Here is a 27,821-nt window from a genome sequence, read left to right as displayed (position 1 = left end):
AGCATTTCGTCACACAAGACATGAAAAGATAGACTGAATATACCTCAATCTTTAGAAATCTAAATGAAAGGCTCATCTATGTCTAAGCATTCTACAAAACTGAAGACATAGATAAATCACAAAATACTTATGATAAAAATGGTAATCACACAAGTATGCATGGTTGAGGCTAACGCTCTACAGCTGATGCATCCTCTTGTTACTACATTACAATATCAGAAAAACGCATACTTTAATCTTCATAAAATACAAAATAACATACAAATATCATACCACATTAGTTTGGTTCTCTAAGGGCCTAGATCAATCCTTTTATTGTCCATTATGCACATAAATTCAAGGATTGCTCTAGCAAAAAGCTTGATATTTTTCTTTTAAACATTCTGTTAGGTATAGAATGTTTGAGTTTCGATGCTCTTCATTCTGACGATTCCTGATCCTGCAAAAGCACTGCGATGGCCATGCTCCTTCGCACATGAAATGGAGGTTTGCTATCTTAGCTGATTGGCATATAAACGCGAGCCTAAATAAGCCTGCTGTTACAGATGGTTGTAGGTTAACAATAGGCGCTTACAAAAAGTGAATCTCACGGATAGTATCGAAAGGTTAATCCATAAGTCGAAACATACTTGAACTTCTGCGAAACACGAGCAAAACTGTGAACACTGCCATCCTAATTTGAAAATTTTCTTCATTCGATGAAGTAGTATCAAAAGAAATAGAAAATGTTATATATAAACGACAGTCGTTTGATTCAAGTTTTACGTTTATCGACAAAGACTCACAGATTTGCTATCTAGTCGTCCTTGGCGGGATTGGTGGGGCGGTGTCCTTTGATGGGATAGGCGGGGGAGCATTTTCCTCTGTTGGTTCCTGCAAAAATAAGCAGCATTGCAACAAATCTTTCACTCCATTCATTTGTTATCATAAATTATGCCAACTTTGAAGGCAAAGTTTATCTGTCAATCAACATTGGCCAATCAACATTGGCGAATCAACATTGGTGGATCAAGATTGGCCAATCAACATTGGCCAATCAACATTGGCCAATCAACATTGACCAATCAACATTGGCGAATCAACATTGGCGAATCAACATTGGCCAATCAACATTGGCCAATCAACATTGGCCAATCAACATTGGCCAATCAACATTGGCCAATCAACATTGGCCAATCAACATTGTTGATTGGCCAATCAACATTGTTGATTGGCCAATCAACATGTGTCATACCATCCAGGGGCTTCTTGATTGGCAAAGAGTTGATTGACAGATGACGTAAGCCGTTTAAAGTCTTTCAATTGCTTTTACCTACTTTGTTCGGGAGACGAAACCTTTAGTCCTTTGTTTCGAAACAATACCGTCTTAAACAAATCAGTGTTGCAGGGTCATTGCACATGCGCATTAAAAACAGTATTCGTGTAGCAGTTCTGTCTGTGACCACACAACTCTTGAACTCCTTGCCAGGGCTTCAAGTGATAATGCGCATGTGTAATGACCTTGAAACGAGGGCTTGCTGTTTTGCAAGATGAAAATGGCGTTGAATTCGAGATATATAATCTCTTATAGCCAGGGACTTGCCATTCTTATAGCTGGTATCTTACTATTCAACGACGTTTTTCTAAGCCCGAGATGTCCTCAATTTCTCTTTTGGTGTTCAATGCAGGGTCAAAACCGTGGGGAAAATTACTTAAAGAAAACAAGCTTTTAGCTATCACAACCAAATCACTCTTTTTTATTGGTATTGAATTTGGGGTCATAGGCAGAGACGCAAAAACACTGCACACCTACAAACCTGGTTTGGAGGGAGGTTTTGGTCAAAAATTGAGGACGTTTTGCTGACAAAAATTTAATTTTATATTGTTGGTATAGTTCTTATAATTGTGGAAAATAAATCATCAATAAGTACATAGAACAATTAAAAATCATGTCAACTGTGTGTAGCTGGTGAGGTTATATTTCAAAACTATATCAAAGAAGAAAAATCAGGTTCGATCAGTCAATGTTATGAAAGAGAGAAAATCTTTGACGAAATATTCATGTGTGTGGCAGGAAAAATGATTTTTGAAAAGCTTTCATTTGAAGTGCAGCAAAAATTTAACAGCAAATTGTTTGCCCAATGGTCTTAAGAATCGTAAGGTTTAGCAATGATTGAGGACTCAAGCAAGACAACTGACATATCACTGCATGGGAAGCTGAGGAATCATACAAGTATAAAAATGATAGGTTATTATGTATAATAAACTTCTAACTATTTTTTTTTATAGATATAGAGTGATTTACTGTAAAACGGATGAGCATTCTCAAAGGAACATCAAAACATAAAATGATGGTTTTACTGGCACAACACATAAAATTAAAAAAAAGTAGCTCTCAAAATATGGCTCTTTATATTTGAAGTGAAATGGCATGATGGAAGTTACTGCATAGACTTCAGTGACAAGTTACTGCAAAGCCTTGAGGAAAATTTTTTAGAAATGTACTGGGTAGCTCTTTTGCATCAGAGTAAACAGTTAGGATTAAGGAAGCTCTCTTGTTAAATCATTGTAAAAATTCATTCAGAAAGGTAAAACCAAACATGAAATCCATTGAGCACATGAATTTGGTTATCTGTAGCTTTTAGGTTGACAAATTGGTTGCAAAAATGTAGCATTGAAGCCTTCTTTCAAAGGTTTAGCTCATAAAAGTATTTTCGTAGCTCTCAGAAAATTAGTTTAAAATATATTTGCGACCATAACGATAAATGATGTTTGATAAACCAACAACTAATAACCTGTCTAACTTAACTGTCATGGAATGATCAGTCCTTGTCATTTCTTCTCTTAGTAATTGACCGTCTAGCAAATTTTCCTCATTTTATGTAGATATTGCAATCTATCTGATACTTGCGCTCAAACAGACAAATGATGTGGGAAGATCACTAATTACATGCTTTTGTCTGTTTCACAAAACACCGTCGAGCGATTTTCCAGTAATTATATATTGTGTTAAAAATAAAATGAGGAAGGTTGAGAGCAAAAGTTTCAGGTTTGGAGGAATGTCAACAGCTTTTTGCAGCTCAGGTAGACTGGAGAAAGAACAAAAATTTGCTGTATTCTGGAAACACGCGCAAAGTTTATGAAATGAACTGTATTTAAGAAGAAAAAAAATTACGTAACAAAGTTTTAATGTTGAAAGGTTCAATAAAAATGAAAAAAGTGATGCTCTCTTGGACAATGATTCATTAGAAGACTTGAAAGTGAAATAAGACAACTGAAACTGCGTGAATATGAGAGGATGACTTGTTAGGAAAGCACCTCGAACTGAGCCAGCGTTTGCCTCGCTTTGAGACTAGTTAACCGATACAAATAAGAAATACGTCAGCTAAGAATTTCAATTTAAATTTTGCTGCAGACTTCAGCTGTAAAGACAAAATTAATACGGCGTGTGAAAACCACAGATGATAGCCAAAACCAGAGGAGTCTTTCTACAAATACTAAAAGATCTATGGTTTTAAAATGTCTTCAAAATTTTTTTGCCTAGTGTATCTAGAAAAGTATATTGAATTAATCGTTGAACAATCTAAAATCAATATCAACCCGTTGTTAATATGGTATTTAGGTCCACTGTAAACTAGTATCAGGATCATTTTTAATGGTGAAATGGGAGAGAGAAAAGAAACTGCCAAACCATAGCAATTTAAGCCGCATTACCACTTGATTCTCTATGATCGCACGACTGGCCGAGTACTATTCGTTGCGGGAGGCGAGGCAATGGGGTAGGCCATTCGCTTTCAGGACGATTTAATAAGTGGAAACTGAGCTTCAGTAAAGATGGCAATGCAAAAGAAAATCCCGTACGATTTTCTCCAGGGTGGAAGCAGATTTCATGAGGGGGGGGGGGTTCCTTATCCAGCTGGGGCTTTGGGAGTTCGAAGAGCATTACCTTATATTGAAATGCATGTTTTAACCAATTTTCCTACAACACAGAACATTTTTACAAAAAGTTACATTACGAAAACTGGCCAAAAAAATGAAATGTAAAACGATATTTCAAATGTTGTTCACGACATGCCAAGGTAATTTCTCGGTGTGGATGGTCCTATTCCCTCTTGTTCTATTTCTTAAATGGCAGTAGTTGCGCTTACCTTTCTATGTCTTTAAACTGTTTTATAAATTGCTTAAATGGACTATGAGTCATTGGAACAAGCTTAGTCTTTATTAAAACTGTCGCTTTCGATATGAAAATAAAACCATATTGTAAGATCGGTGAGATTTTACAGGTTCAAAATTTAATCCTCGACTAAATCAAAGCGTTCAAAGAGAAGGATGTCAATCAACAGATTACTCATACTCTTCTGGCCTGCTTAGCCGCGGCTATGACATCATCTTCGAGTATAAGACAGACAGACCAGCTTGCCAAACAATCATAAACAGCTTGGCAGAATAAATGGAGCGTTTGTTTGGCTCCTAATTTTGACTGACCAATCGATGCAATAAAACTAAGTGTCCTGAAGACAAACTCTGTCTACAAAAGCATAGATTTTATGTCTCCTATTACAGGCTTTTTTCGCATTTCGCAGGCATACTTTCTTTATTAGTATACTTTTTGCTGGTTATTATCGTTCCTACTTGCTCGGCTACCTGTATTACAATGGAAAAAATTGCGAACTAAAAATGACCGTAAAGCCAGACGCAAAGGTTCCAATAAGATAATAAGCATGAACAATTAGAATTAATAAAAATAGAAAGAATGACAACAGTGCATAATAAAAAGCAAAATAGAATAAAGCAAAAGACCCCAATTTAAAGAAAGGAGAGCGTAAAAAATGAAGACAGTGTTAGCATTATAAAAACGATACTAACTGTAAAACCATTGGCTGCTTCGAGGGTTGATTCAGCGGAAGTGACGTCACCGCGGACCGGCCTTCGCATTGGAACTGGTGGCGGTGGGTCATTTGGTTGAAATCTCCTGCAAGACAAAGAAAGTAGAGATAAAGAATTTGATAAGATAATTGGGAAACCGACGAGATATGACAAGCTTTATTAAATATATTTATTAACAATATCAGACTTGTTACAATTCACCCTTACATACGAGTAGAATTAAGAAGGACAAAAACAAGAGATCAAGGAGCAGGCATCAACAAATGACGCTGTTCCGACACTACTGTAGATCAGAATATTTCTAAGTGATTCTTCTACCAAAAAGCATTTTCTACGCACAAGCTTTGTATATATTCAGATCCATAGGCACAATCTGGCCTGGGTTCTAGAGTTGCCTTCGCCATTCTGCCCTCTAGTGTGTGGACTATAAAACGAAACAATGAACCCTAATCTTGTACCTTTTATGTTGAAGCGTTGCCGCATTTTAGCATGATGCCTACAAAACGGACTTAAAGTGATTCCTGTCGTGGATTTGGTCGCATTTTCCCTTACACACTCTGAACCAGGATTTTTCGAGTTTTAAGCCACTACAGTTTTAATGCTAGGCCTTTCCTTCATTCAAACCTTGCAATATTGGCGCCTACTCTTTCTCTGACATTATCTTCCACTGTCTTGCTTTCCAGTACCTTCTCTCATTTCGATTTTCTTCCCGAGCAAAGATAGGGGAATCGTTAGGTGAAAACAAACTCGCTCCCCTGACTTAGTTGGCTATTTTAACTAGGCATTTGTGGCAGGTTGTCTTCAAAATTTGCGCAGTTTATTCAGCATCTTCACCATACAAGCTTCTGTTAGGGTCTTTTTGCGTAAATAGGGCTATTGATCCCTTGAAAAATACACCCTTAAGACAAATATCGATGAATTATACGTTATGGAGCAAGATATCAAATTCGTTCCCCGTACGTTCATTAGTGAGTAACTGTTGCTGGCAGAAAACGATGATAAATATTTCATATAACAATTTTCGTTTTCAGACACGGGGCAAGGTTCGAGCAATCTGAAGGATTCTGCTGAAAAATTTTGAACTTCAATTTTTCAGACGAGATCCCAAGGTTCGAAATTAAAAATATCTTTGCATAGGTTTTACATGGTTTTCCTGTTTCGAATGGTTTTACGTGGACTAAAAACTAAACTTGAAGTGCATGTTATGATTGCGTATACATAATAACAGATGTGATTTCTGTTTAGCTTAGTAATCTGTTTATCTAGCAAAGGATCCCGATATTTAAGCTCAAATTTACTACCATGCAATGTCCTGCACATTCAACTTAAACGGTCAGATATCAAACATGAAGTATAGAGAAGCTTCAATTCACTGTTTTGAAGCTAGAAAAAGCAGTGCACCACCTTTATATCTCTTCGAATAATCACTCATATATCACATTGATAATCAAAACCGAGGATTGCTCTCGTTTTTCAAAAACAAGGCAACTCACGTGTAAGATTTGTTGGTTAATTCTTAAAATTTCGGCCTATAGCAACACATGTTGTTTATACATCAAGATAAAAATTTTAAAAGAATTTTTTTCTTGCAAAGCAAAGTTTTAACTATTTCATTTCATCTTTCTCTTCTTCACCTGCACCATAAACTATTTCTCATTCGCCTCTTTCTTTTCGCCAAATTTCTCTTGTACTAGCTTAGGCGTCAAATCTTTATTGGCTGCGAAAGGAATTGCCAAAGCGGGAGTCCCCACCAATTTGAATCAATAAAATTGCGTCAAATGAAAAAATTTAGAATTGTTGCTTCTTAAAAATGTTGTTGCTTCTTGTACTACGGCTCACACGATGCATCATCTTTAATGTCATTAGTGATACCTGCCTCTCTAAATATTGTGTTTACTAAAATTTATCAATAAAACTACAAAATCAATATAAACAATTTCCAATTGGATTTCTGGGTATGTTAGGATTTAAAATTTGAAAGCATGTTATTCAAGCACCAAATTTTGATCGAAAATCAAATTAGGAATCAAATTAATTCTCTAGCTAACTTAATTTGCAACCAACATTTCAAAGTTATTATTTTTTATCGCAGTTTTAACTGCTTGTATGATAACTATTCGTGATAAGAACTTGAAGCAATAGGTCACCTAATACAGTGAAAGCAGCCTGACTGGACTAGCATGGGTGATCCAGTATTTCGTTGATAACAAAATCTGAAGGGCTCCTTCTTATCGTTTAGATGAACGCACTGTGGCTGAGTGTGGTTCTGCTCTTATCAAACACTTCTGGGTCAAACTACAAAACAGGGCATTTTAGCATGGGGACAGGATCGCTAGAATTCGTTTAGCAGCATATGTTTGCGCGCAGAAATGTTAGCATCAAGTTTCTTTTCTTCTTTTTCGAAGTACGTCTTTTCGCTTTCAGAATGTAATTGGCCCTAGCAAGTACAGAATAAATTTGAAACCCCATTTTGAAGACAAAACAACTGCAAATCCCCTGAAACTCCCTAACGCTTGCTAAGTCACCTCCCTTCTTCTCCCCACTCACGATCAATCTCGGGTTTCTATCGGTCATTCGTTCTCGTGACAAGACTGTTCTCGTTCATATTTTTGAACCTTCTATCATTCATTCTACATGGAGAACTTCCTTTATAGTTCCAAGGACATTTTGCAAAACTAGATCAGGACTTCTTTTCTTTTGCATCGATGCTTCAATAACCGTGTGCTTTTCGGCAGAACATTCGCCTGAATAAGCCTTTTTTATTTTTGAACTTCCTAGTTCTCTTTACTGCCGACGTAGCTTTAAGATCGTGTTGCCTTCGGTTTAACTTTGCAACTCTTTCCTCAAAAAACGCTCATAATTACTAACATTTAAAGGATCCTTTGGTAAAAGAAAGAAAGCCGGGATTAAAAACTTCTGAATAGCAAAATATACCTAAGATGAGAACTCAGCACCTTACATTGAACTAAAAGTACCATTTAGAGGACAGTTTTGTTGACATCAAATTCAAGCGCTTCGGCTTCATTGTAGAATTTCATAGCCCTTATCACTGTGACAAAGAAGATTAAAAGCTACAGCAGTTTCGATTTAGATCGATTTGTATGGAGTTTTTCTCATATTTCATCTTCAGTCATCATTCATCAAGGCATCTGAAACAGAGTTGCTTTCAGCGCCGGCCTATCTCTTTTGAAACAAAATAGGCTTTTAGCGATTGTAGCTTACTGGGAGACCTTTGTAGTGTTAGGCTGTTTGAGCCAGCATCCCGATCCCTGTGCTGTTATACTTAACGGCAAACAGGAACTTGAAATGACATCATAATATAAAGTTAAATTGAATATCAAGGTAACACCATAAAGGAGACAGCTATCAAACTTAGTTCCATTAGCAGTTCTTGCTTCTAAAAAAGAGAACATTCATCTTGGTTCTATTCTCCAACGTCTTACAGCTTAAGCAATGAGGGCGGATAAACTTTTGTTATTGGTTTCCTATTTAACGGCTGAAACAAAAAATGAATCTTGCTTGGGAAAAATTTACTTTTGGAAACCGATAATAATCGACTTTTGTGAAACAAGTGATTAGATTAAGAACTTTTTTAGTTAGCTGTTTTGGATACTTCACAAATAATTCATGAAAAGTAGTAGCTCTAACAGCTTCAAAATCCAAATAAAATTACTAATAAAAAAACCTTTTTTAAAATGATGCTGTTTCTATTCCTGTGCCAGAGACACTATTTGCAACAACTTTAGCTACAACTTTACCATGCAACTAAAATTTTATTCAAAAATGAGTATTCGTTTCATTTCACTTTATTACACGAATGTCGCTCTTTGGACGCCATTTAGAACGCCCGAATGACAAAATGTGCGGCAAATGGGCCAACAAAAGTCGCGAATTGCAAACCTTCAAACATTTTAGACGCGAATTGCAAACCTTCAAAAGTCGAAATGCTATCATCTCTCAACCATGACGAAACCGTATATGTTTGAGATTATCAGACAAATTTGTAAAATTTCCTTTTAAAAAATCCTATGCCTATGAGAACTTCGCTTAATCTCAACTTGACTCATGTCTGAGTGGGATAAACATAAATTTCAAACAAGGCTTTATTTTCATTTACATCGAACATCATGTCATTGTAAAAAAGATATAACGATGTAATCTTATAAAGATATTAAGGTTATAAAGATATTCACGTTTAAAAATAAGTCACTGTTGCTGTTGCAGTTACAGTTATTGTTGCTGTTGTTGTTTTGGTTGCTGTTGTTGTTTTTGTTGCTGTTGTTGTTTTTTTTGCTGTTGTTGTTTTTGTTGCTGTTGTTGTTTTAAACGATTTATTCATACCTTATCCAACTTGTAGCTATATATTATTCAGTTGCTGCAAAATTTTCATTTTGTAGCACAACGAAATAAAACCAAAACAAATCAAATCATCCAGCCGTCTCATGATGCTAAGACTGTCAGACGAAGAGCCTTGACAGTCTTGTGTGCAATATTTGCATACATTATAATGGGAAAAAAAAATTCTACGCACCTGTCAATGCTTCCAGGAATTCTCTCATTTCCAAGGGCTGCATCCCCCGTTGAAAAATGTGTTCTTTTACCTGAACCATAATGTGGACTTGGAGGGCCAATCCCAAAATCTAGAGGCTTAAAAATAATATACTGGTTACTAGATGAGTCCGGTCCTTACAGAAAGGTAACGTAGATTTAATGTAAATAGAGCATAACAATTTAAACAGATTAAGAACAAAAATTATCACTTGATACCACTACACTACACTACTAGACTACACTACTAGACTAGACTACTAGACTACACCACTAGACTACACTACTAGACTACACTACTAGACTACACTACTAGACTACACTACTAGACTACACTACTAGACTACACTACTAGACTACACTACTAGACTACACTACTAGACTACACTACTAGACTACACTACTAGACTACACTACTAGACTACACTACTAGACTACACTACTAGACTACACTACTAGACTACACTACTAGACTACACTACTAGACTACACTACTAGACTACACTACTAGACTACACTACTAGACTACACTACTAGACTACACTACTAGACTACACTACTAGACTACACTACTAGACTACACTACTAGACTACACTACTAGACTACACTACTAGACTACACTACTAGACTACACTACTAGACTACACTACTAGACTACACTACTAGACTACACTACTAGACTTCACTAAACACTTCACTAAACACTACACTAAACACTACACTGAACACTACACTAAACACTACACTAAACACTACATTAAACACTTCACTAAAAACTAAACACTAAACACTAAACACTATACACTAAACACTAAACACTAAACACTAAACACTAATCACTAAACATTAATCACTAAACTCTAAACAATAAACACTAAACAATAAACACTAAACAATAAACACTAAACAAACACTACACTGCACTAAACACTACACCACACTACACTACACGACACATCACATAACACAATTATTATATCGCCTTTATACCATCATCTTATCTCATGTACATTTTTCTCAAGAAAACGCTATGAATAACAACGCCAGATTAATCTGGGTGGGATGGACTGAATTGCAAGCCCATTCAACGGAATATGCAAAAGCTACACACCATCACCATATTAAAGCATTGATGGATTATTTACACCATTCAGTCGACACTAAACATGACATTTCCTACCCACATTAACCCTTAACTCTGCGCAGTTGGGCAATCACCTTACATTCAGGACACAATAGAACCTATTCATCAATTAACTCAAGAGCCATGGGTACCTACAGGATTTCTTGGTTACCCATCCACAGCTCCTTGTGATCAGTTAATCCCCTACGTTCTATTCAAATCGCCTTGAGCATGGCTCAGACCTAGCAAGGTGATGGGGTTATTTTGCACGGATAAAACAGCTGCATTGAATTGAATGAAATTAAAAATGAGCTAGAGAGAAGCTCCAAAGTAAAATGGCCACTTTTAACCTATTTAGAAATTTGGAGCTTTACTGGCAACTGGCTGCCTTACGAACGGCTTCTATAGAAACAGTTCCGTCGTCATTTTTGTTGTAGACAAAAACCAGCACGTAACGACAGAGATAAAGAAGCTTAATACACATACAGTAGCTTTTAATCACAGCTTAAACCAATGAGAGGCAAGAATTTCCACTAGATAAGTTTTAGGGAACAAGCCTTCCATTTTCTGGCATTTGAAGTCTTAAATTTGCTATTAAACATCTTCTTCGCTAAAAAGTGTGCGTTCTTCTTTTAAAGATAGCCTTAGCTCTGGAGTGAGATTGACAACTTTGTTGAAATTGAATAAATGCTTGGGACGTTAAATCGATCACCTCAAAACCCAGCCCCTCTCTAAAACCGATTCCCCAATTCTGTGTATTCAAAATCTACGTGAGAAGCTAATTAAACAAATGCTAATTAATGGTAGTTCATGATAGCAATTAAACTAAGGGTGGAGCGTAATTGAAACGTCTATCAATTTTCATAATTCCTTTTTCTGTTTTGAAAAATGTAGTTGACCAGTGGGATAAAGAAGATCAATATGTTAAAGGAAGGATTCTCGAACTTTCGCGGACTGGTTTCAAGTAATCAAAAAGCAGAAATCTTTGAACAAGAACAGAAAATATTTGAAACAGCTAAATGAAAAGCAGTACCCTTGGTGCTGACATTCCCTGACGCCTCTTTTCGGTTTCCACATAATGTTCCAATGCGAGGTAAATAAATTTATACTGAGTCTAGAATAAACGAGACAAAATGTCAAGTATAGAGAAAACATTGTGGGTAAAAGAAAAAGTTATTCGGATTTGTACAACACTATTTATATTAAGTTGATAAGACGAAATTCTACCATGTGAGGATATGAGATTTGGTGTTTGAGAAAGAGCAAATAAAAGGGAAAGGTGAAACGGTTTCTAGGATGAAACTTAATGCAGGTGATTTTAAAAAGCTGTTTTATGTTGTTAGGTCTTTGCACGGTAATTAGTAGATAATTTGACTTTAAATAGAGGGATTTTGATGACTCTGATATTAAAGATGATGGCTTTATGTGGCGTGGAGGGAGTCCTTGCTGCCTAGCTATTAAACACTGTATAACTGATACTGAAACAGTTAAATAATCAGCCAACACAAGAAAAGTTAGGAGTCTTGGGATCAAGCACTGGTATTGGGTAAAATATATTATAAATACGAGATGCCTTTTATTCAAGACATGTATGAAACTTTTACTGGCGCCTTGGGGCAAGGTCATGGGGGCTCCATGTTTGTTTGGGCGGTCAAATGGTGATCCGTGAAACGTCTATAGGGGCATATCAGCCAGATCAGGCAGCCAGATAAAATGTCATGATATTAGGGCTGTTTTGAAAATTTTGTGCAAATAATGTACTGGTACTTCGTTTATAACTTACACCCCCATTCTGTGGGTGTTGCAATATTTTCCTGGCAAGGCATTCAGTCCTTTCCATTCACAGGAAAAGATCGGGATGACGAGATCAAAACACGCATTAACCACGTCCGAAATTATAATTCAACACAACCATAGGAAATTTAAGCTTATATATGGAGAGAGCAGTTCAGGTATTAAAATGTTTTAACAATTTCCAAGGAATAAGAAATATATCCTCTAAAGTAGGTCTAAAGAATATCCTGTCTTTAAATTTATTTTAGAAAAAGTCCAGCGAGAGCTAATAATCTCTTGAGAGAAAAAGAATTGATTACTAATAATCTCAGCTGGTATATTTCCAGTCTACTTGACTAGCCAAATACACTTCTGTATACTTCCAGTGTTTGATAATGTCTCAGTTCCATTCATTGAATAGAGCGGTGGCTTGCTGAAGTATGCGGTATGGCCAGTATATAATACTAAGCTAGATTTAATTTCGAAAATTCACAGCATTGTTGACATACATTTGACGGCTGCCTGCCTAAGGGTGTTTTAATGAACGTCTTGTATATTATTAATTCAAACGAAGTGGAAGTGTAATGAGCGAGGGGATACAATTGAATTTTGGAAAGAAATAATCCTAACTGCGTTGAAACGTTTTATTGTGACGTTTGCAGAGCCTAGCATGTTTGGGCATGAAATACTTGGCGAATTCAGAAGAGTTTAAAACTTGCCACGAGTTGTCATTATTCATATTAATAATTCATAAAAAGTAAGGAAAAAGAGTAAAAAATTCTACAAAGGTTAGGGGCTGATTTTATTTGAAATAGTTTCCAATGGAAACAGACAGTATTTGAACGCTTACTTGCAGACATACAGACTTTTATTGTCTAACGAGAGTAAGGTTGGCAGGAAAAAACCTTCAAATATCCACTGTCACTGCTAAGTGGACAGACGAAAAGACCACTACAATTATGGGACACAATAGATTTGGGTGGCCAAAACTGACCGCTATTCTAACCCAAAAACCTGGAACTTCTGCCTCTATGTCACTTTCGACATAAAAGCATGGGACTAGACGCAAGTTAAGCTTCTATGTCTTCACTTCAAGACGACAGCAATTTGGGACCATTGAGTAACAAGTCATCCCTTTCAGGGATGGCGCCGTCTCTAACGACTCAAGACAATTGCAACTAATTTCTTTCTAAGATTGACCAATCCAAGTAGTCTTTTCAATCCAAGATGAATCCAAGATGAATTTTCAAGCTTTTCCAAAAAAGGGAACCTTTCTTTCACCAAGCTATGAAAAATTGTCATTGTGCCAACAGGCCTGAGGAAACTGAAGATTCATAGCAACAGACCGGATTGTCTAACCGCACAATTAATAGGGCTATGCGACCATTCACGGAGAACGATAGATGTCTATTTTAAGTACAGAAAGTATTAAATAATCTGTGTACGCAGAAAGCTATATTACATACCTCTCTATAAGAGAGAATTTAACATATCTTGTTACGCCTCTATAACATATATCACGGAGAAATATCAAATTCTCAAAGCTTTGCGAACTGATTGAAACGTGCTTATGATTTATTACTGTGTGACGCACTTACGGATCTAATGAAGACGAAGGGGTAGGCAGTTTATGGAGCAATATAGAATCATAAAGCAAAGAATGATATTGGCTCTGACTTTCGTTAAAAATCCACTGTTTTCAGTATAACCGATGTTTCTAGCTTCTATATCGTGGAGCGAGCATCTTGTTGAACTTTGTACTTCCAATGTAGTTATACTCCAAATAAAAATTTCCTTCCAATTTTTGTATTGTTTCTTTAGTTGGTAGTATAATAAAATGGCATGAGGTCCTACAATTTACTTGCACAATCCTTTTACCTCCCTCCTTTCAAATGGCTTCAATTCTAGCTTCCCTGGTTACAGTACTAGCAGTTTTCTTTTCTTCTGAAAATATATTTCCTGGACAAGCAGCAATATATACTCTTTCGGAAACAGTCCTGTATAGGCATGTGTATTGCGTCCAGTATCATATTGATTTCTACCAGCCATTGTTCGAGCTAGGCAATATAGGGAAAAGTAGTTCTGGATACCTTTTCAATTGCATACAGTTAACTTTTTTCCCAGATCCTATGACTTATGTAAATATATAGTCACCATGTATCTCAAACATGGGATTTGCAAAGTCAATCTATAAAATATTCTCAAAATCTCAAATTCCTTTAAGGTTTTTCTAAAAACTTACTTAAAAGTGATCGCTTAACGCAAAATGCACTGTATAATAGAATGGTATTTAAATAACAGATTAATAATGGCCTTTAAGTCTTGCAGGTCCACGAAGCAAAAACTCTGTGTATGGGAATCTTTGCTCGACTTGTTGGACTTTTGTTTCATTGTTCTAAATACGACTCTGAGTTCTAGGTAAATAATGACTCGAATCATACCTCCGTTTGCACCAGCCCTGATCTTTGTGATCTCACAAGTTGGATTGTTTTAGGAATGTCGATTTGCGCATCAAGACCTGTCGAAAAAGTGAATAGGTATATTCAATTCTCAGTTTACTTTACAAAAAGCTCACGGCAATATTGAATACTCAAAAATGACACGCAGAAGACACACAAAAAATTTATTCACGATAAACAATTTTTAAATTTCTCTTAAATCTTACTTTTTTGAAAAAGAGATAAAATGGGACAATTTACTTGCACGAATGTCCATTTACCAGATTTTACCCCCCCCCCCCCCCTTTATTTTCTACGAAAAACAGATACAAGAATCCATCTTAAACTGTTTCCTAATGTAATCAACTAGTAGCAGCATATTTCCTGCGAATTCAAATTTGAAACAGTCGGATAGGGGGCTTATATTAATTGACGCGTCTCAAACACCCTTTTTGTAAAAGAATATGGATAATCACAAATTTTGAAGTTACCGTGTTTTTGAAGAATGCCCAGCAAAATATTGATAACAATGAAAGTACCAGTTCGTCCAATGCCATTACTAAAGACAAATAAGTATAACGAAATAAAGTTCAGCTAAAAACTATACGCTTTAGAAAAGGATGTGTATTAAAAAAGAAAAAAGCATTAATTCATATAAAATAATGAAATGAAGAAAAATCACGACAAAACTCTTCGATGGGTTTAAAAATTGAAGCTGAGATTGCAAAAGATTTGTCTCTGTTCCATTAACACAGAAAAGGGGGAAGAGCATACAGAAATGAATCACTTTCAATAAAACATGAAATGCTTTCAATATCTTAACAGGAAAAATTACAACTGTAACAGTTAGCTGCCATGCCTTAATACCTTCTTTTCACCTAACAGTTAGCGGCCATAAAGCAGTGAGAGCGACTATCAATTAATAGCAATATTTCCAATGGCTTTGAAAATAGCAAACATTTAGTAAACTAAAGCTTCAGTTTACTAAATGTTTCCTTTTTTCAAAGCCATTTACAAGTTTTGTACCATCAAAAGATTGTTAGCAATATTTCCCCTGAAATGTGTGGGGGTCATGCCCCTAGCCATAATTTCGCGCGGTGCCAACATCGTATCAACAGCAATATGAAAAACACAGCGGTTTTCGAATCACTGTTTGACTAAGCAGCAGATATGTTATTATTTTGACCAATCAGATAGTGATGAACTGCACATAAAAGCAAGCCCTAATGACAAAGACCTAGTAAAACAGGCTTAACAAATTGGCTGTCCTGTCAGCTAGATTAAAGTCATACCTGCAATGAACCACGATGGGTCCATGATGATTCCGGTTTCCTAAGCATACATCATGCAAGACCTCTAGGACCGATCCGGGATCGGGAGGAGCTCCATGCTCAGGCCAACCAGTATAATGATATTGGCGAACCCTCTTCGTTTCACTCCGAGGCTGAAAATATAATTAAGTACCACAGGGCTATCACATTGTTGAAACTTAAACAATAAAAAATATTTGATCAAATATTACCCTCTTTCTTTATCATAAGCAAAGCTCATTTACCCTATCCTACGTAGCTTTATCGGTAAACTGCCCCATGAACCAGCTTGGCTCCCACCCAAATTATTACTCTTTCTGTAAAATAGACAGTTACTCGAAGTAAATTAAATGAGTAAGGTCAGTAGTTTAGACACGTTAATAGAGTGATAGACCTAATTGCCGATGGCAGTGATTTCAACTTAGATCCAGGTCAACAGCAATTAAAACTTGTAGCAGCGACACTTGAGAAATGAAGCCAAAGAAAGCAATGAAAGAAGAGAAGGCCGCTTTTTCATCCCTTCATTTGATAATTTTAAAAGTATCTTAAGGGACTTTTGCCTGAGGCTCTTTGCTTTCACATAACCCTGTTCATTTTTTCTTACAAATCTTGAAGCATTTCCTGTTGCCTATTTCATTAAACTTCTCGAATAAAATTTCTTATTTATAGCATTTGTAAAGCCCTCTTAGAAAAGCGAAGTAAAATTGCCCAGCGATACCTGCTACAGCATCTTACACTCGGGGTTTTACCCCTATTCAACAAATAGACATGTCAACTATCTTTGTCAGTATGTTTTTCTTTCAGCATTTTGAGAATGAATGAAAGAATTCAAACGCCAATGAAAGCAAAAAATCGATTAATCCAATCCAGCTTTTAAGTCATAGTTATCTGTTCCCAAATACTTCAAGAAATAATATAATCTAACGAATCTCCGTGATACAGACGGATAGAATAAAAATCCTTTGGATGGCCAGCAGAGTCTGATATTCGCAAAATAGATCCAAGAAGGATAAAATCAGGTTCTTGGATCGACTAAATATTTATATTTTGAGTCTGTAGAATATCAAGCAAAGTCATATACTTTATTTTAAAAAAATCTTCTTGAGTTGAGTGCACTGTGTGAATAATGCTCCTTCCCTTATAAGTGATTCCTTCATATCTTGATCAATTACGATAGCTAGGCCTCTTAGTTCAAAATCAAAGAATCTAAGAAGGGAAACATTGTTAATTGCTGTACGATTTAAATCAATATCTCGGTCTAGAGAAGAGACTCACTAAAATTATCCTATGTTAATGGATACGGCTACAAGGTGGAAAAGACTAATCGCTTATCGTGAAATGAGCTTGATTGTTATGTCGTCTTGTCGGGGAAAGCAAGAATCTGATCAGACAAAGAATCTTCAGGTAAATGTAAGTTTGTTCAGAGATGCCTTCAAATCTGACTGCAAGTACAAGACATTTTTCTATTGGCACAGTTCGCTATATGTCACAAATATATGTCGCAAAATATATGTCGTACTTTTTTAGAGTATAACTGTCTAAAAATTACCATTTTGTATGTAACTTCTAGTTCCCGAAAGATGTACTCTGGAGTTTCTTTTTCGCTGATAGATTTGACATCAAAACTGTTTCCTTCTAAAGTCTGATTAACATCTGGCCAATATTTTGCACATTTGGTCTACAAAAAACAAGTTTGGTACAATAATTGAAAGTTGTTATCCATTTTTAGCGGTACAATATTTGAAAATGGCTTTTAAAAAGCAAACATTTGACAACAAATACTACTTAAAGATTTTTCGTCTGACACTCCTCAGAGTATAAAACGTCAAAATAAAGGCAGAAAAGATCAAGAAAGAAAATATATACCCAGTTGTGGATTGAAATGGGCCAATCAGAAAAACGCTAACACATAGTCGGTTAAGTTACCCGATCAGTGCCGCATGCCGATAGAATAATTGAAATAAAGGCATCGATAAACTTAGGTTTTTTTGCTCCGACGGACATGCTTGCTCTATCAACAAAATATTTAGCTACCAATAAGGAAACACATGGATTCTTAACTACATAAAACGGAGCTTCTTTGATCAGAGTCCAAAGAAATTACTCACACCCTATTCGTTAAAGAAAAACAAAGATCTGCTACAAAAACTACTAGCAGTTTATATATCTGATAGACAACCAATCCAGAAAACATTAATGACTTAAAAAGGCTGACGAAGATGAAATCATAAATCTTATGAGAGTTAACAGTTTTGAAAAAATATTTTTCTGGCAAGTGGTTTAGTTATGACTTATAATTAGTCTAAAGGGATCCAGTTAAGGAATCTTCAAATAAATCTAGTTTCTCCAAAAAATATTAGCTTATTTTATTGTTGCATGCAATAAGTTACACTGCGATATTAAAGACAAAAAAAGTGACATGATACCTCCGTTAATAAAAGTTAAGCACTAATGTGACTATTTTTAATCACACAACAATTCTCTGGGATACTGCTAAAACAGGCAGACCACTGGGCGGCTGGTAGACACGAATTGGTGAAGATCACAAAGCAACAGACATAAAATTTCTCCACCCCTGGCCAAGAACAATCTTCTCCAGAAATTGCCATACAGATTGTTATGGACAGGGTGTTTACACTCACCCTTTGTCGTTCAACAACTCTCGTCACGTTTAGTATAATATGACAGTCTTGAAAATAAACCATTCTCCAGAAATCATCAACGGTTTCTGGCAGACATCCTTGAGTGGCGATGTACTTCAGGCCTGTATCTTCCTGAATAAGAATTGCAGTATTCAGATCTTCATAATCAAATAGCCAAGAATGATTTATCCCTTGGTAGGTTGAGTACATTAAGTCCCAGCACATAAAAGCAGACATGCAAGAAACAGCAGCGCACCAGCAATCAATCAATCAATCAATCAATCAATCAAAAACTTTATTAATGTGTCAAAAAATATTTAGCTTACAAGCTAATTGGGGACACAAGCATAGAGAAAATTTTCACAGTAAATCCTCGAATTGGCCCCCTTCTCGAAAAAGCCCCCCCTCGGATAAGCACCCACCGTAGAATTACAAATTGTCAATAAGCCCACCCCCCTCGAATAAGCCCCCACTTCTACCGTAAATTCTCAAATTGGACCCCTCAATTTGATGATTTTTGCCAATGGCGTTTTTTTGAATTACCACAACAAATTCATACTTTTGGTAGTAGTTAATTAAATGCTCATAAAGAAATTTCTATTTACATGAACGAGGTCCTTCAATAATTCAAATGATCAAATTTCGAAACACATCTCCAAAAAATAATCAATTCAAGGTAGGAATCGATAACATAAGACGTTTTGCTAAACTTTTCAAAAATTTTCAGCAGTCTCTCAAAAATCGATATCGGATTTCAGCAGTTTTGCTTGAATTTCCAGAGACTTTTTTAGCGTTTAAAAACTTAGACGTTAGTCAGTTGAAAGAAAAAGCTCAACCTTAAAAATATCCTTTAAAAAACATACATAAGAACAGACAAATATTAAACTTACGTCAATGAAATTCGCGTTAATGTAATCACTGCCGGGTAAATCAGGGTCGACATCTGATAATTTCACACGAGTATGATCAACTATAGGAAGCAAATGTAAGACTTGCGTATAAAAGTGTAACCAAAAGTCCGAATAAATGTATATATATATATATATTCCTGAATAGACTGACCAACCATCAAATAAAATTTAGCCTAGAAGCTTCTTGTCTTATAATTGGTTTTTTAAAAGCACTTGGAATATTTTGCTCCAAAACTTGGCAAGGGATAATTTATTTCAAACAAACAAAAAGTAGCACCCTTCTACTTGAAATCTCCCCACCCAAAATATAGCTGCATATCTATGATAAGTTTTTTTCAGGCGTTTGGAAAGTTTTGCATAGGTTTCCTGTTATGTTATAGGCACGAGGTCCCAAAAGATAGTTTGAGATTTCTTAATTTAGGCAAAGCACTGAATGGAAAGGCATTTTTTTAGAAAAGTTAGAAGCAAATTTATCGTATCTTTTTTCAATTTAATTAAACATCACCCGTAACGTATCTGGGATGTATGAATTAACATTGCATCAAAATTCTGTACATGTATTTACATTCTTGGAGTTGTTAAATGAAGCCTTAGTGTCTGGCTCTGTTGCAACAACGTATAGGCGAGCAACTGAAGATCTCAGTCGCCAAAATATTGAAAAAAATATGGGATAGGGGTATGATGTCTTAATTTATTGTTTATATCAACCTGCCTCGGCGTTTTTCGCTACCCTTGAAGTAACAAGCGAGTACCAACGAGATTGCGAAAACCAGACTTAGTAACTGATGATTGTCTCAAAAAAGTACTTCTCTTCATTATTCTTTGCTCACTTCTGCCATGAGCCAGGGGGCAGTGAAAGTGAGACTTGGGGGGTTAAAGTTAAAATTTGCTGTTTCCTTCGTTGGCTATTTTACCGCATCTCCATGTCATTTCCTGATAAATTTGATGCTACAGCCCCCTTTCCCCCTAGCCATTGCACCCCTGTTACATGCCATCCTAACACAGGCGCAAATGCAAGCTCCACCACTCCCAGCTTTCGGATGTGAACTTTAGAATGGCGATTCCAAAAAACAGTTTGAAATTGAATTGTATTTCAAATCCGTTTATTGAATTTTACTTCATTCACTTCTTTTCATATATTTAAGGATAGTAGCCCTTCAACAATACTGATTTTTAAGGGGCCCTCCACTTAAAAAAACTTACAAGAAATGTTATAGTATATATAAAATAATAAATTAGCCTAATTACAACTCAATATTATATACAAACTTCAATAAAACCCTATCTTGATCTGAACTTAGTATTTTAAAATAAACAAAATAAAATAATAGTAAAGAAAACGAAATAAAGCAAACATCCACAATAAAAACTAAATCCTTAACACTTATTTACAATTGAGACAGATATTTTTAAAATTTGCTCAGGGAAGATGCCTGTTTACACACAGCTGAGATGCAATTCCAAGACCTAGCAGCTTTAAACAGTTTTTCTCTAGTAGCCTTAGGTCAGTTGATGTTATCCTAACATTCCTAGAAGTTAACTTGGATTTTTTTTGAAAAGATTATACATGTATTGTGGAACCAGTCCATGAAGCTTATAAAAACATTTATGATCAATCAAAAAACCATATCCTTCCATATTACAATGTAGGTAACAGGCATTGTACAATATATAACTTTTAAAAAAATGAAAAGATATTTGAAGGAGAGCTTCATTTTGAAATGAAATCTTGAATGAAGGTAATGACACAATCAAATTCTGCTTAAACTTCAAGGTGAAGATCACTTACATGGTAAAATATTTTTGTATCTGTTCTTCGACTTGTTTTCTTGCTTTTGTCCTTCGTTTCTCGTGTATAAATGACGGTCTTCCTCTCTCTGCAATTGCTGTAACAAAAGCTTCTATACTTAAACATCAAGTCTGCTAAGTCTTGATCTTAAAAATATGGCAATGATCAACATATCAATAGATAAATTTGCTTTTGCTGCATCAGCCTATACTGAAGAAGTATTCAACAGCATGATTTGATTCAAATACTTGATTTTAACTGCTTAATTGTTTATCACAAGTTTGTTCAAAGATATTAAAGTAGATACATATAAAGCCTAATGCTGAAGAGAAAAAATACAGCTCCTATAATTGTATTAAAATATTAAAGATCTGTTAATGCTGACATAAATGAATTTCTCATTTAATTTTTTTGTATAGATTAATATATCTCATGATATCATCTAATAAACAGAATGAGATTTAAAAGCCCTAAAAATCAATATAGCTGATGTCTGTCTGACACATTTTCCATTATATTTTCCTGCGAACTTGAAAAATAGGTCTTCACAGCAAATGCAACAATATCGCATACCCATTGTAATAATTCCGGCATTCAAAACTCTTGAAACCTTTATTTATTCAAAATCATTATCAACAACTTGATCTTGCCTCCTTCTCTTGATCTTGCCACCTTCTAATGCCTACCTCTTTACCCTTGTTAGGGCTTTGCTCTAGGCTCCCGAGCTTTTCCCTAGCATTATCAACTCAAAAACACTTAGGCCATTTTGATAACTAATTTCCTTAAACTTTTACAATTTGTCATATAAGCAGGAAATAAATCTGACAAACAAAACAGCAACATCGATAATAGCAACATCGATTTCTTCATAATAGCAACATCGATATCAAAATATGAAGCTCTTACGTCAAATTCTTCCCAGAATCCACTTTTTCCCGGCACTATCGCGTTGTCTTTCATCAATTCTTTCACACGGTCTGCAATCTCAGTCGCAGTTACCCTGGTAGCGTTAAACGGCTGTTTTTGTAGAAAACGAAACACATTTAAAAATTCCTTGTTTTTAAAATAAAGAGAGGAAATCAGGGAAACCCTGCACTCAAGGATGCCAGGGAGACGTAGCAGAGAAGAGGGGGAAAACAATAGTAAGATAAAGAAAACTATGAAATTTGGCGGGAGTAAGGGTGGCCACAGCCTTGCATGCGTTTTGATGTTTAGTGTTCTGTCAAAGTTTGTACCTACGCGAAGACTGTTTAGAAACAAAAGGGCTCTTTACACAAACTACGCTCTTTAAATCCTCAGGTTTACGCTATCCTTACATAAGATACAAAAACTGACAATGGAAAGTACGAATTGTGCCATTTTTAGGTTCAAATAATCAAGCATTATTGAAAATTGTGGAAAAATGCCCTCAAAACAGACCCTGAAAACAAGAACATGACCACAGATGAAACTTTGATCACACTTGACTTGAAAATAACACCGAAACCCCCGACTTAAAAAATTCAACTGTCGACTGAACAGCACAGACAATATTCGTATAGTCCAATGCTAGATTCGTTAGGCCCCCTCAATAAATTTCTGTGTAATGAATGTTGTTTGATGAAATCAAAAATTTTAAAGAGAATCAATGAACATAACCCCAAAGTACATATTTATACCGAATCTCTAGAAAAAAATTTTATCATTTTTACCGGCTGCCTGTTTACAGGTGTGGAAATATAAATATTGATTTTCTTAAACCTTTTTCGTTCATTTTTTCTCTTGCTCAGAAATACACTTCACTTCTTGCCAACTTGCTACTGAATAAAGCCCACAACCTACATAACTGAAGAAACTGAATTGGTTGTTTGATGCCCAATCGAAATATGTTTCACCAGATCTCTATATGAAACTTAGTCGTTGCCTATCGCATGGACAATGCCCTTGCGTCGACAAAGACAGCAAGACAAAGTGAGAAGCCAACGGCCTAGATAGGGATATTTCAAAGAGCAACGATAAATCATGTGACTCCTTCGATAACATACCGCTTTTAGGTGTACCACTGTCCCACCAATCTTTTCCACCATCGGATTCTTTTTGTAGTTGTCAATCAAATCAGCTAGCTGCGGGAACGTAGGCCCTCCTCCGGCATCAAAAAAGCCATTGTTGCGACGTATCATAATGTGCTTAATGTCATCATCCATTCTAAGAAATAAAAAAGTCAGGAAATATATTAATATGGGGACCTTGGACCAAGTATTACTCTTCTTGTTTTCATCGTAGGAGATAAAACCCCACATAACCCAGTCCCAAGTCTATTGTACCAGAAATGGGTTTTCCATTCAATGGCAATTGAATCCACGTCTCAGCATAAAATTTATCCTTGGAGAAAAACTTTGAACATTCCTGCTGCATTTCATAATGTCAGGTCACTATCTAATACAATTCTCCACACCACTTTTCCAAGAGGTCTAAAGACAGGGACTGTGGAAGCAAAGGGGGCTCAGGGAGCCTTTAGCCTCAAAATAATTTCCAAAATGGCTTTAAAACAATGCAAAAAATTGTTTTCGTTGTTTTTGGCATGTTTAGCAACAAAATGTTTAGCTTCTTCCACGCGCGATATGCTCCGCACTTTCTTCTTAAGATGCTCAATTCCAGACCTGCAGAAAATTTACTGCAAATTAACACACTACATACTTTACTATCAAAGCCCTTTCCATTTTGTAAAAGTCAAAAAATGACCTAAATCTAATCTCCTACGTTTATTCAATTCTATCTTTAATCAGAGTGCTAAATCGCCTACAAGATTTCAACAAAACATTTGGCTATCAGGGAGACAGGTGTATAGCACCTAAGGGTTGGAGTCGCAACTCTAAAATTCTGAAGGCCAAGCAACCCCAAAGGACTTGGGGCTTGTTGGAGAAAAATATAAAAAGAAAAGAAATGCCCAAATCGAAATAGCTGATCCATAGCACAATTGAGAGCTCTGCCTGCAGACCTCAACATCTTAATCCTCAACCTGCACCATTCTGCTTCTATTTTTGAACAGACTGGTAGTTAACTGCTAATGGCCACAGGGTTGTGTTGCATTTCCATGCTCCCTGTGGTATCGTTTGTATATTGTATTTATTGTAAATTGTTATAAGCTGAAAAAAGGGTAAATCAATTACCATTCCTTGGTAAAGGTTAAGAGATTGATTGTGAAATGATGCCAAAGCATTGTTAGTCTTTGTGGGAAGGTAAGGGATCTGAGAGCCTTTTCCCTAAAATTTGTCAATTGATCATTTTGCAAGGAGAAGAAAAAAATTGAATAATGTATCTTATAAAAAAGAAATTGGATTAAAAAATTGAAAAAATTAGGAATGCTAGAAAACAGACTCAAAAAGCTCTCTGCCCTTGTTACTCAAACAATGCCCTTCAATTTACGCAAAGTCCAATATCACCCCCAAACCAAACCAATCACCCCCCCCCCCCCGCACATGAAGAGATCAAGCAATGGCACTGCTAAAAAACTACCTTGCAGACAAGACATAATCCCCTGGGCTGCTAACACTCTCTCTGACAAGGAAGGAACCATGCTTCCCTCGATCCAATAACAGCCTTTCAGCTTCTTTGCCACTTATCATTCCGTGATACCACCTGGAATGTAAACAAATCCATAAAGCATTCATGAAATGGAAACCACAATAGCAAATAATAAAAGAGCTTCCAAAAGCCAATGGTATTATAACAGTAATTCAAAACAGGAATGCCATACAAATAGCTATTCAAAAAGATATGATGCACTTAGTGCTGGAGCTGTCTAAAATTCCTAAAGCATTTTAAAAAGTTTTGTGGTCATAAAGGAATTTTGAGAGAAGAAAAATAATTTTGCTATCTCAACCCGGCAAGAAAGTTCATTTTACTTTCAATAGACCATACAACAAAGTTCCTCCAAGGATGAGCTGCTTATGATAATTTGAGGTTTTCAGTGCAACATATACAAATGACACTAGGTCTTCAAAAGTGCTGAAGCACAAGTTCTGACTTTAAAATACTGGTGAAAATATAAGTTAGGGAGGGTTTTGGTATTGAGCCTGTATCATAATTTTGTTTCCTTTGTAAGCAATCCATCAGATTCCTTTAATTCTCTCAAAAAACACCCAAGACTTTGCTATTTCAACACTGGGAAGGTATGGAAGAAATAACAAAGCAAGAAAAAACAAACCTTTCATTTGTTGGTACTTGTGCATTAACTGGATACATTAAATGTATAACCTCCCCAGTTTTTTCCTTGAGCTCATGCTCCATATAATACTCGACCAACTCAGTAAGTGATGCAAAAACTTCTCCTCCATGAAAATCATATCTCCCTCCATTATTTTTTATTTTGACATGTGTAACTTGCTCTCCACGCCTGTCAATCAAAAATAGAACAGAGCTGCACTTATAGACAAATAACCTGGCTTATCATATTATAGGGCTTATAAACAAGCATTATATCAAGTTACACTTCTGAATAACCAAGTCAATATTAATACAGGAACATCAGGTTTCTCTCTCTTGAATTATTTATTGAAATTATATTTCCACTTTTACATTCTCTCTAAGTTTCATAAAATAGTGATGCCACTTGTATGTGTAAAGAGTAAGGGTACTTGAAACTCTGTAAAATCACAAGGCTCATTATAAAATGATGAGTTGATATCCTACCTTACAGACAACGTAAAGTCTCCAATATTACTTTCACTTGGTCTGCAAAGAAAACTGCCATTTTGTCCTTTCTCTAGAAGAAGTTGTTCTGCCTCTAATCCAGAAATATTTGGGTGGAACCATCTGAAATAGATAAATATTATATTAAATATTGCGTCAATAAAGGATTGCTACTTTTGTCATATTATATTGTTCAGCTTTTAATAACCCCAAGGTGGTTTTTCAAACTCATTGCTTGAAGGAGAGGATAATTTGATAGGGGGAGGCTAATTCAAAACTTGATCTTTTTTAGCAGAAGGTGACAAATCCACCAAGAAGAATATCAGTCCCTAATGGTAAAGAATATAAAAGAAGTCACAATCAATTTGTGAACAGATCAAAATGCTTCCTAGGACTAATAGCTCAAATATGTTTGGCAGGTAGTCACTCTGGGCATTTGCAAAATCCCTTTTGCATTTCAGAATCGTTTGACAGCCAAGATTGACATGGGCCAGTGAAACATCTACAAATTGCAGATTAATTGGATTGCAGATCATTTGTCATGCTTCTGTAGGCACCAGTAAAATCATCAATAAAATAAGGTGCAATTTTCTTTCTCTGTGTGTAGGTCTCCCCAGTCAGCAAAGACTTTGCAACAGCAATAGTGCATATGCTCCTTGGTCTAATCAGTTTTTTTGAAAAAAATTGAAGATATCTCCTTGATTCGACTTCAACTCAATTGACCTGCTTGAGAGCTGCAAGGATTGCAAAATCAGATAATTACTATCTGCATCTGCAGTCGGTGTTAAACAAGCTAGGATCAACATTATTTAGATGCTCCCATACTGAAAGTTTACAAATAATGTGCACACAATCAACTGCTGTTTGAAGAAATTTTGATGAGCTTGGCCTGACTGAGCTCTATCTGTGTTTCAAACCAGAACTTCATTGTTCTTATTATCACTTTCAAAGTCACAAACAACTATTGCCAAGATCTATTAGCTTCCTTTTTGATCTGAGTGATCTGTTTTCCACAGCAGCATCTGAGAAATTTGAACTCAATTTAGAGAATTTAAACTGTGACCATTGAGAATACAGTCCAATGAAGTTTATCAAACTGTTCATTTAATATTCTTTTTGTAGAGATAGTGATAAATTTTTTAAATTTTATTATTATTTTTCTTAGTTGAAGTCTTAATTCTCTATCATAAATAATATCTGAGTCTGAATTTTCATGAAAGTATTCGACCCCTCTCGCCCTTTCAGCGGTGTCAGAGAAACGAGCATCACGAAAGAGGCCATGTTAGCGCCAGACTGGTTTGCCTCCTTTGCTTTAATCCACCTAAACATTATGGCTTGCTGCAGTTACTTTGAAAATTGCAACCTGATTATGAATAAGGAATCTGGTATGGCATGAAACAACACAATAAAGCCCAATGCAAACAAATTAATGCTTGAAATTTAGCAACAGCACTTCAATTTGGATAGAAGATTATTCCATAGAACATTGCATATTTTCAACTTTGTTATTCGCAGACGAAAATAAAAGGCTTGTTTCAACTTTATGCAGAATTCTCACCTTCTATCGGACATTACTGGTAGGATTTCGATGATGACAAGACGAGGAAGTCCACTGGTGACAAAATTGCATCCGCCATCAAGTTCTGTCCTTGTAGCAACAACAACAGCAGTACGAGGAAGATTACTTCCTCACAGCACACCATAATAATTTGAACAAAGATTTGCAGTGGGCGAAAGGTATGGCTAATT

The 27,821-nt window shown here is 35.8% G+C and overlaps 1 protein-coding gene across 1 annotated transcript; it reads right to left on the bottom strand.

Moving 5' to 3' along the window:
- Positions 1-40: 40 nt before the first annotated feature.
- LOC135688478 (tyrosine-protein phosphatase non-receptor type 11) lies at positions 41-27,821 on the bottom strand. Its single transcript, XM_065205342.2, has 17 exons — positions 27,631-27,821; positions 26,073-26,195; positions 25,588-25,776; positions 24,897-25,019; positions 23,426-23,585; positions 22,308-22,418; positions 21,402-21,498; positions 19,592-19,671; positions 18,702-18,833; positions 17,609-17,737; positions 16,042-16,193; positions 15,241-15,308; positions 14,753-14,829; positions 11,572-11,652; positions 9,398-9,513; positions 4,846-4,951; positions 41-873 (listed from the first exon to the last, which is right to left on the bottom strand). Exons 1-17 carry the CDS (start codon positions 27,642-27,644, stop codon positions 793-795), a joined length of 1,839 nt encoding a protein of 612 aa, XP_065061414.2. The 5' UTR covers positions 27,645-27,821; the 3' UTR covers positions 41-792.

The sequence above is a fragment of the Rhopilema esculentum genome, chromosome 19 (genome assembly GCF_057945365.1).
Source record: "Rhopilema esculentum isolate cy_ngs chromosome 19, ASM5794536v1, whole genome shotgun sequence".
NCBI lineage: Eukaryota > Metazoa > Cnidaria > Scyphozoa > Rhizostomeae > Rhizostomatidae > Rhopilema > Rhopilema esculentum.
This window is presented reverse-complemented; position numbering and strand designations above follow the sequence as displayed.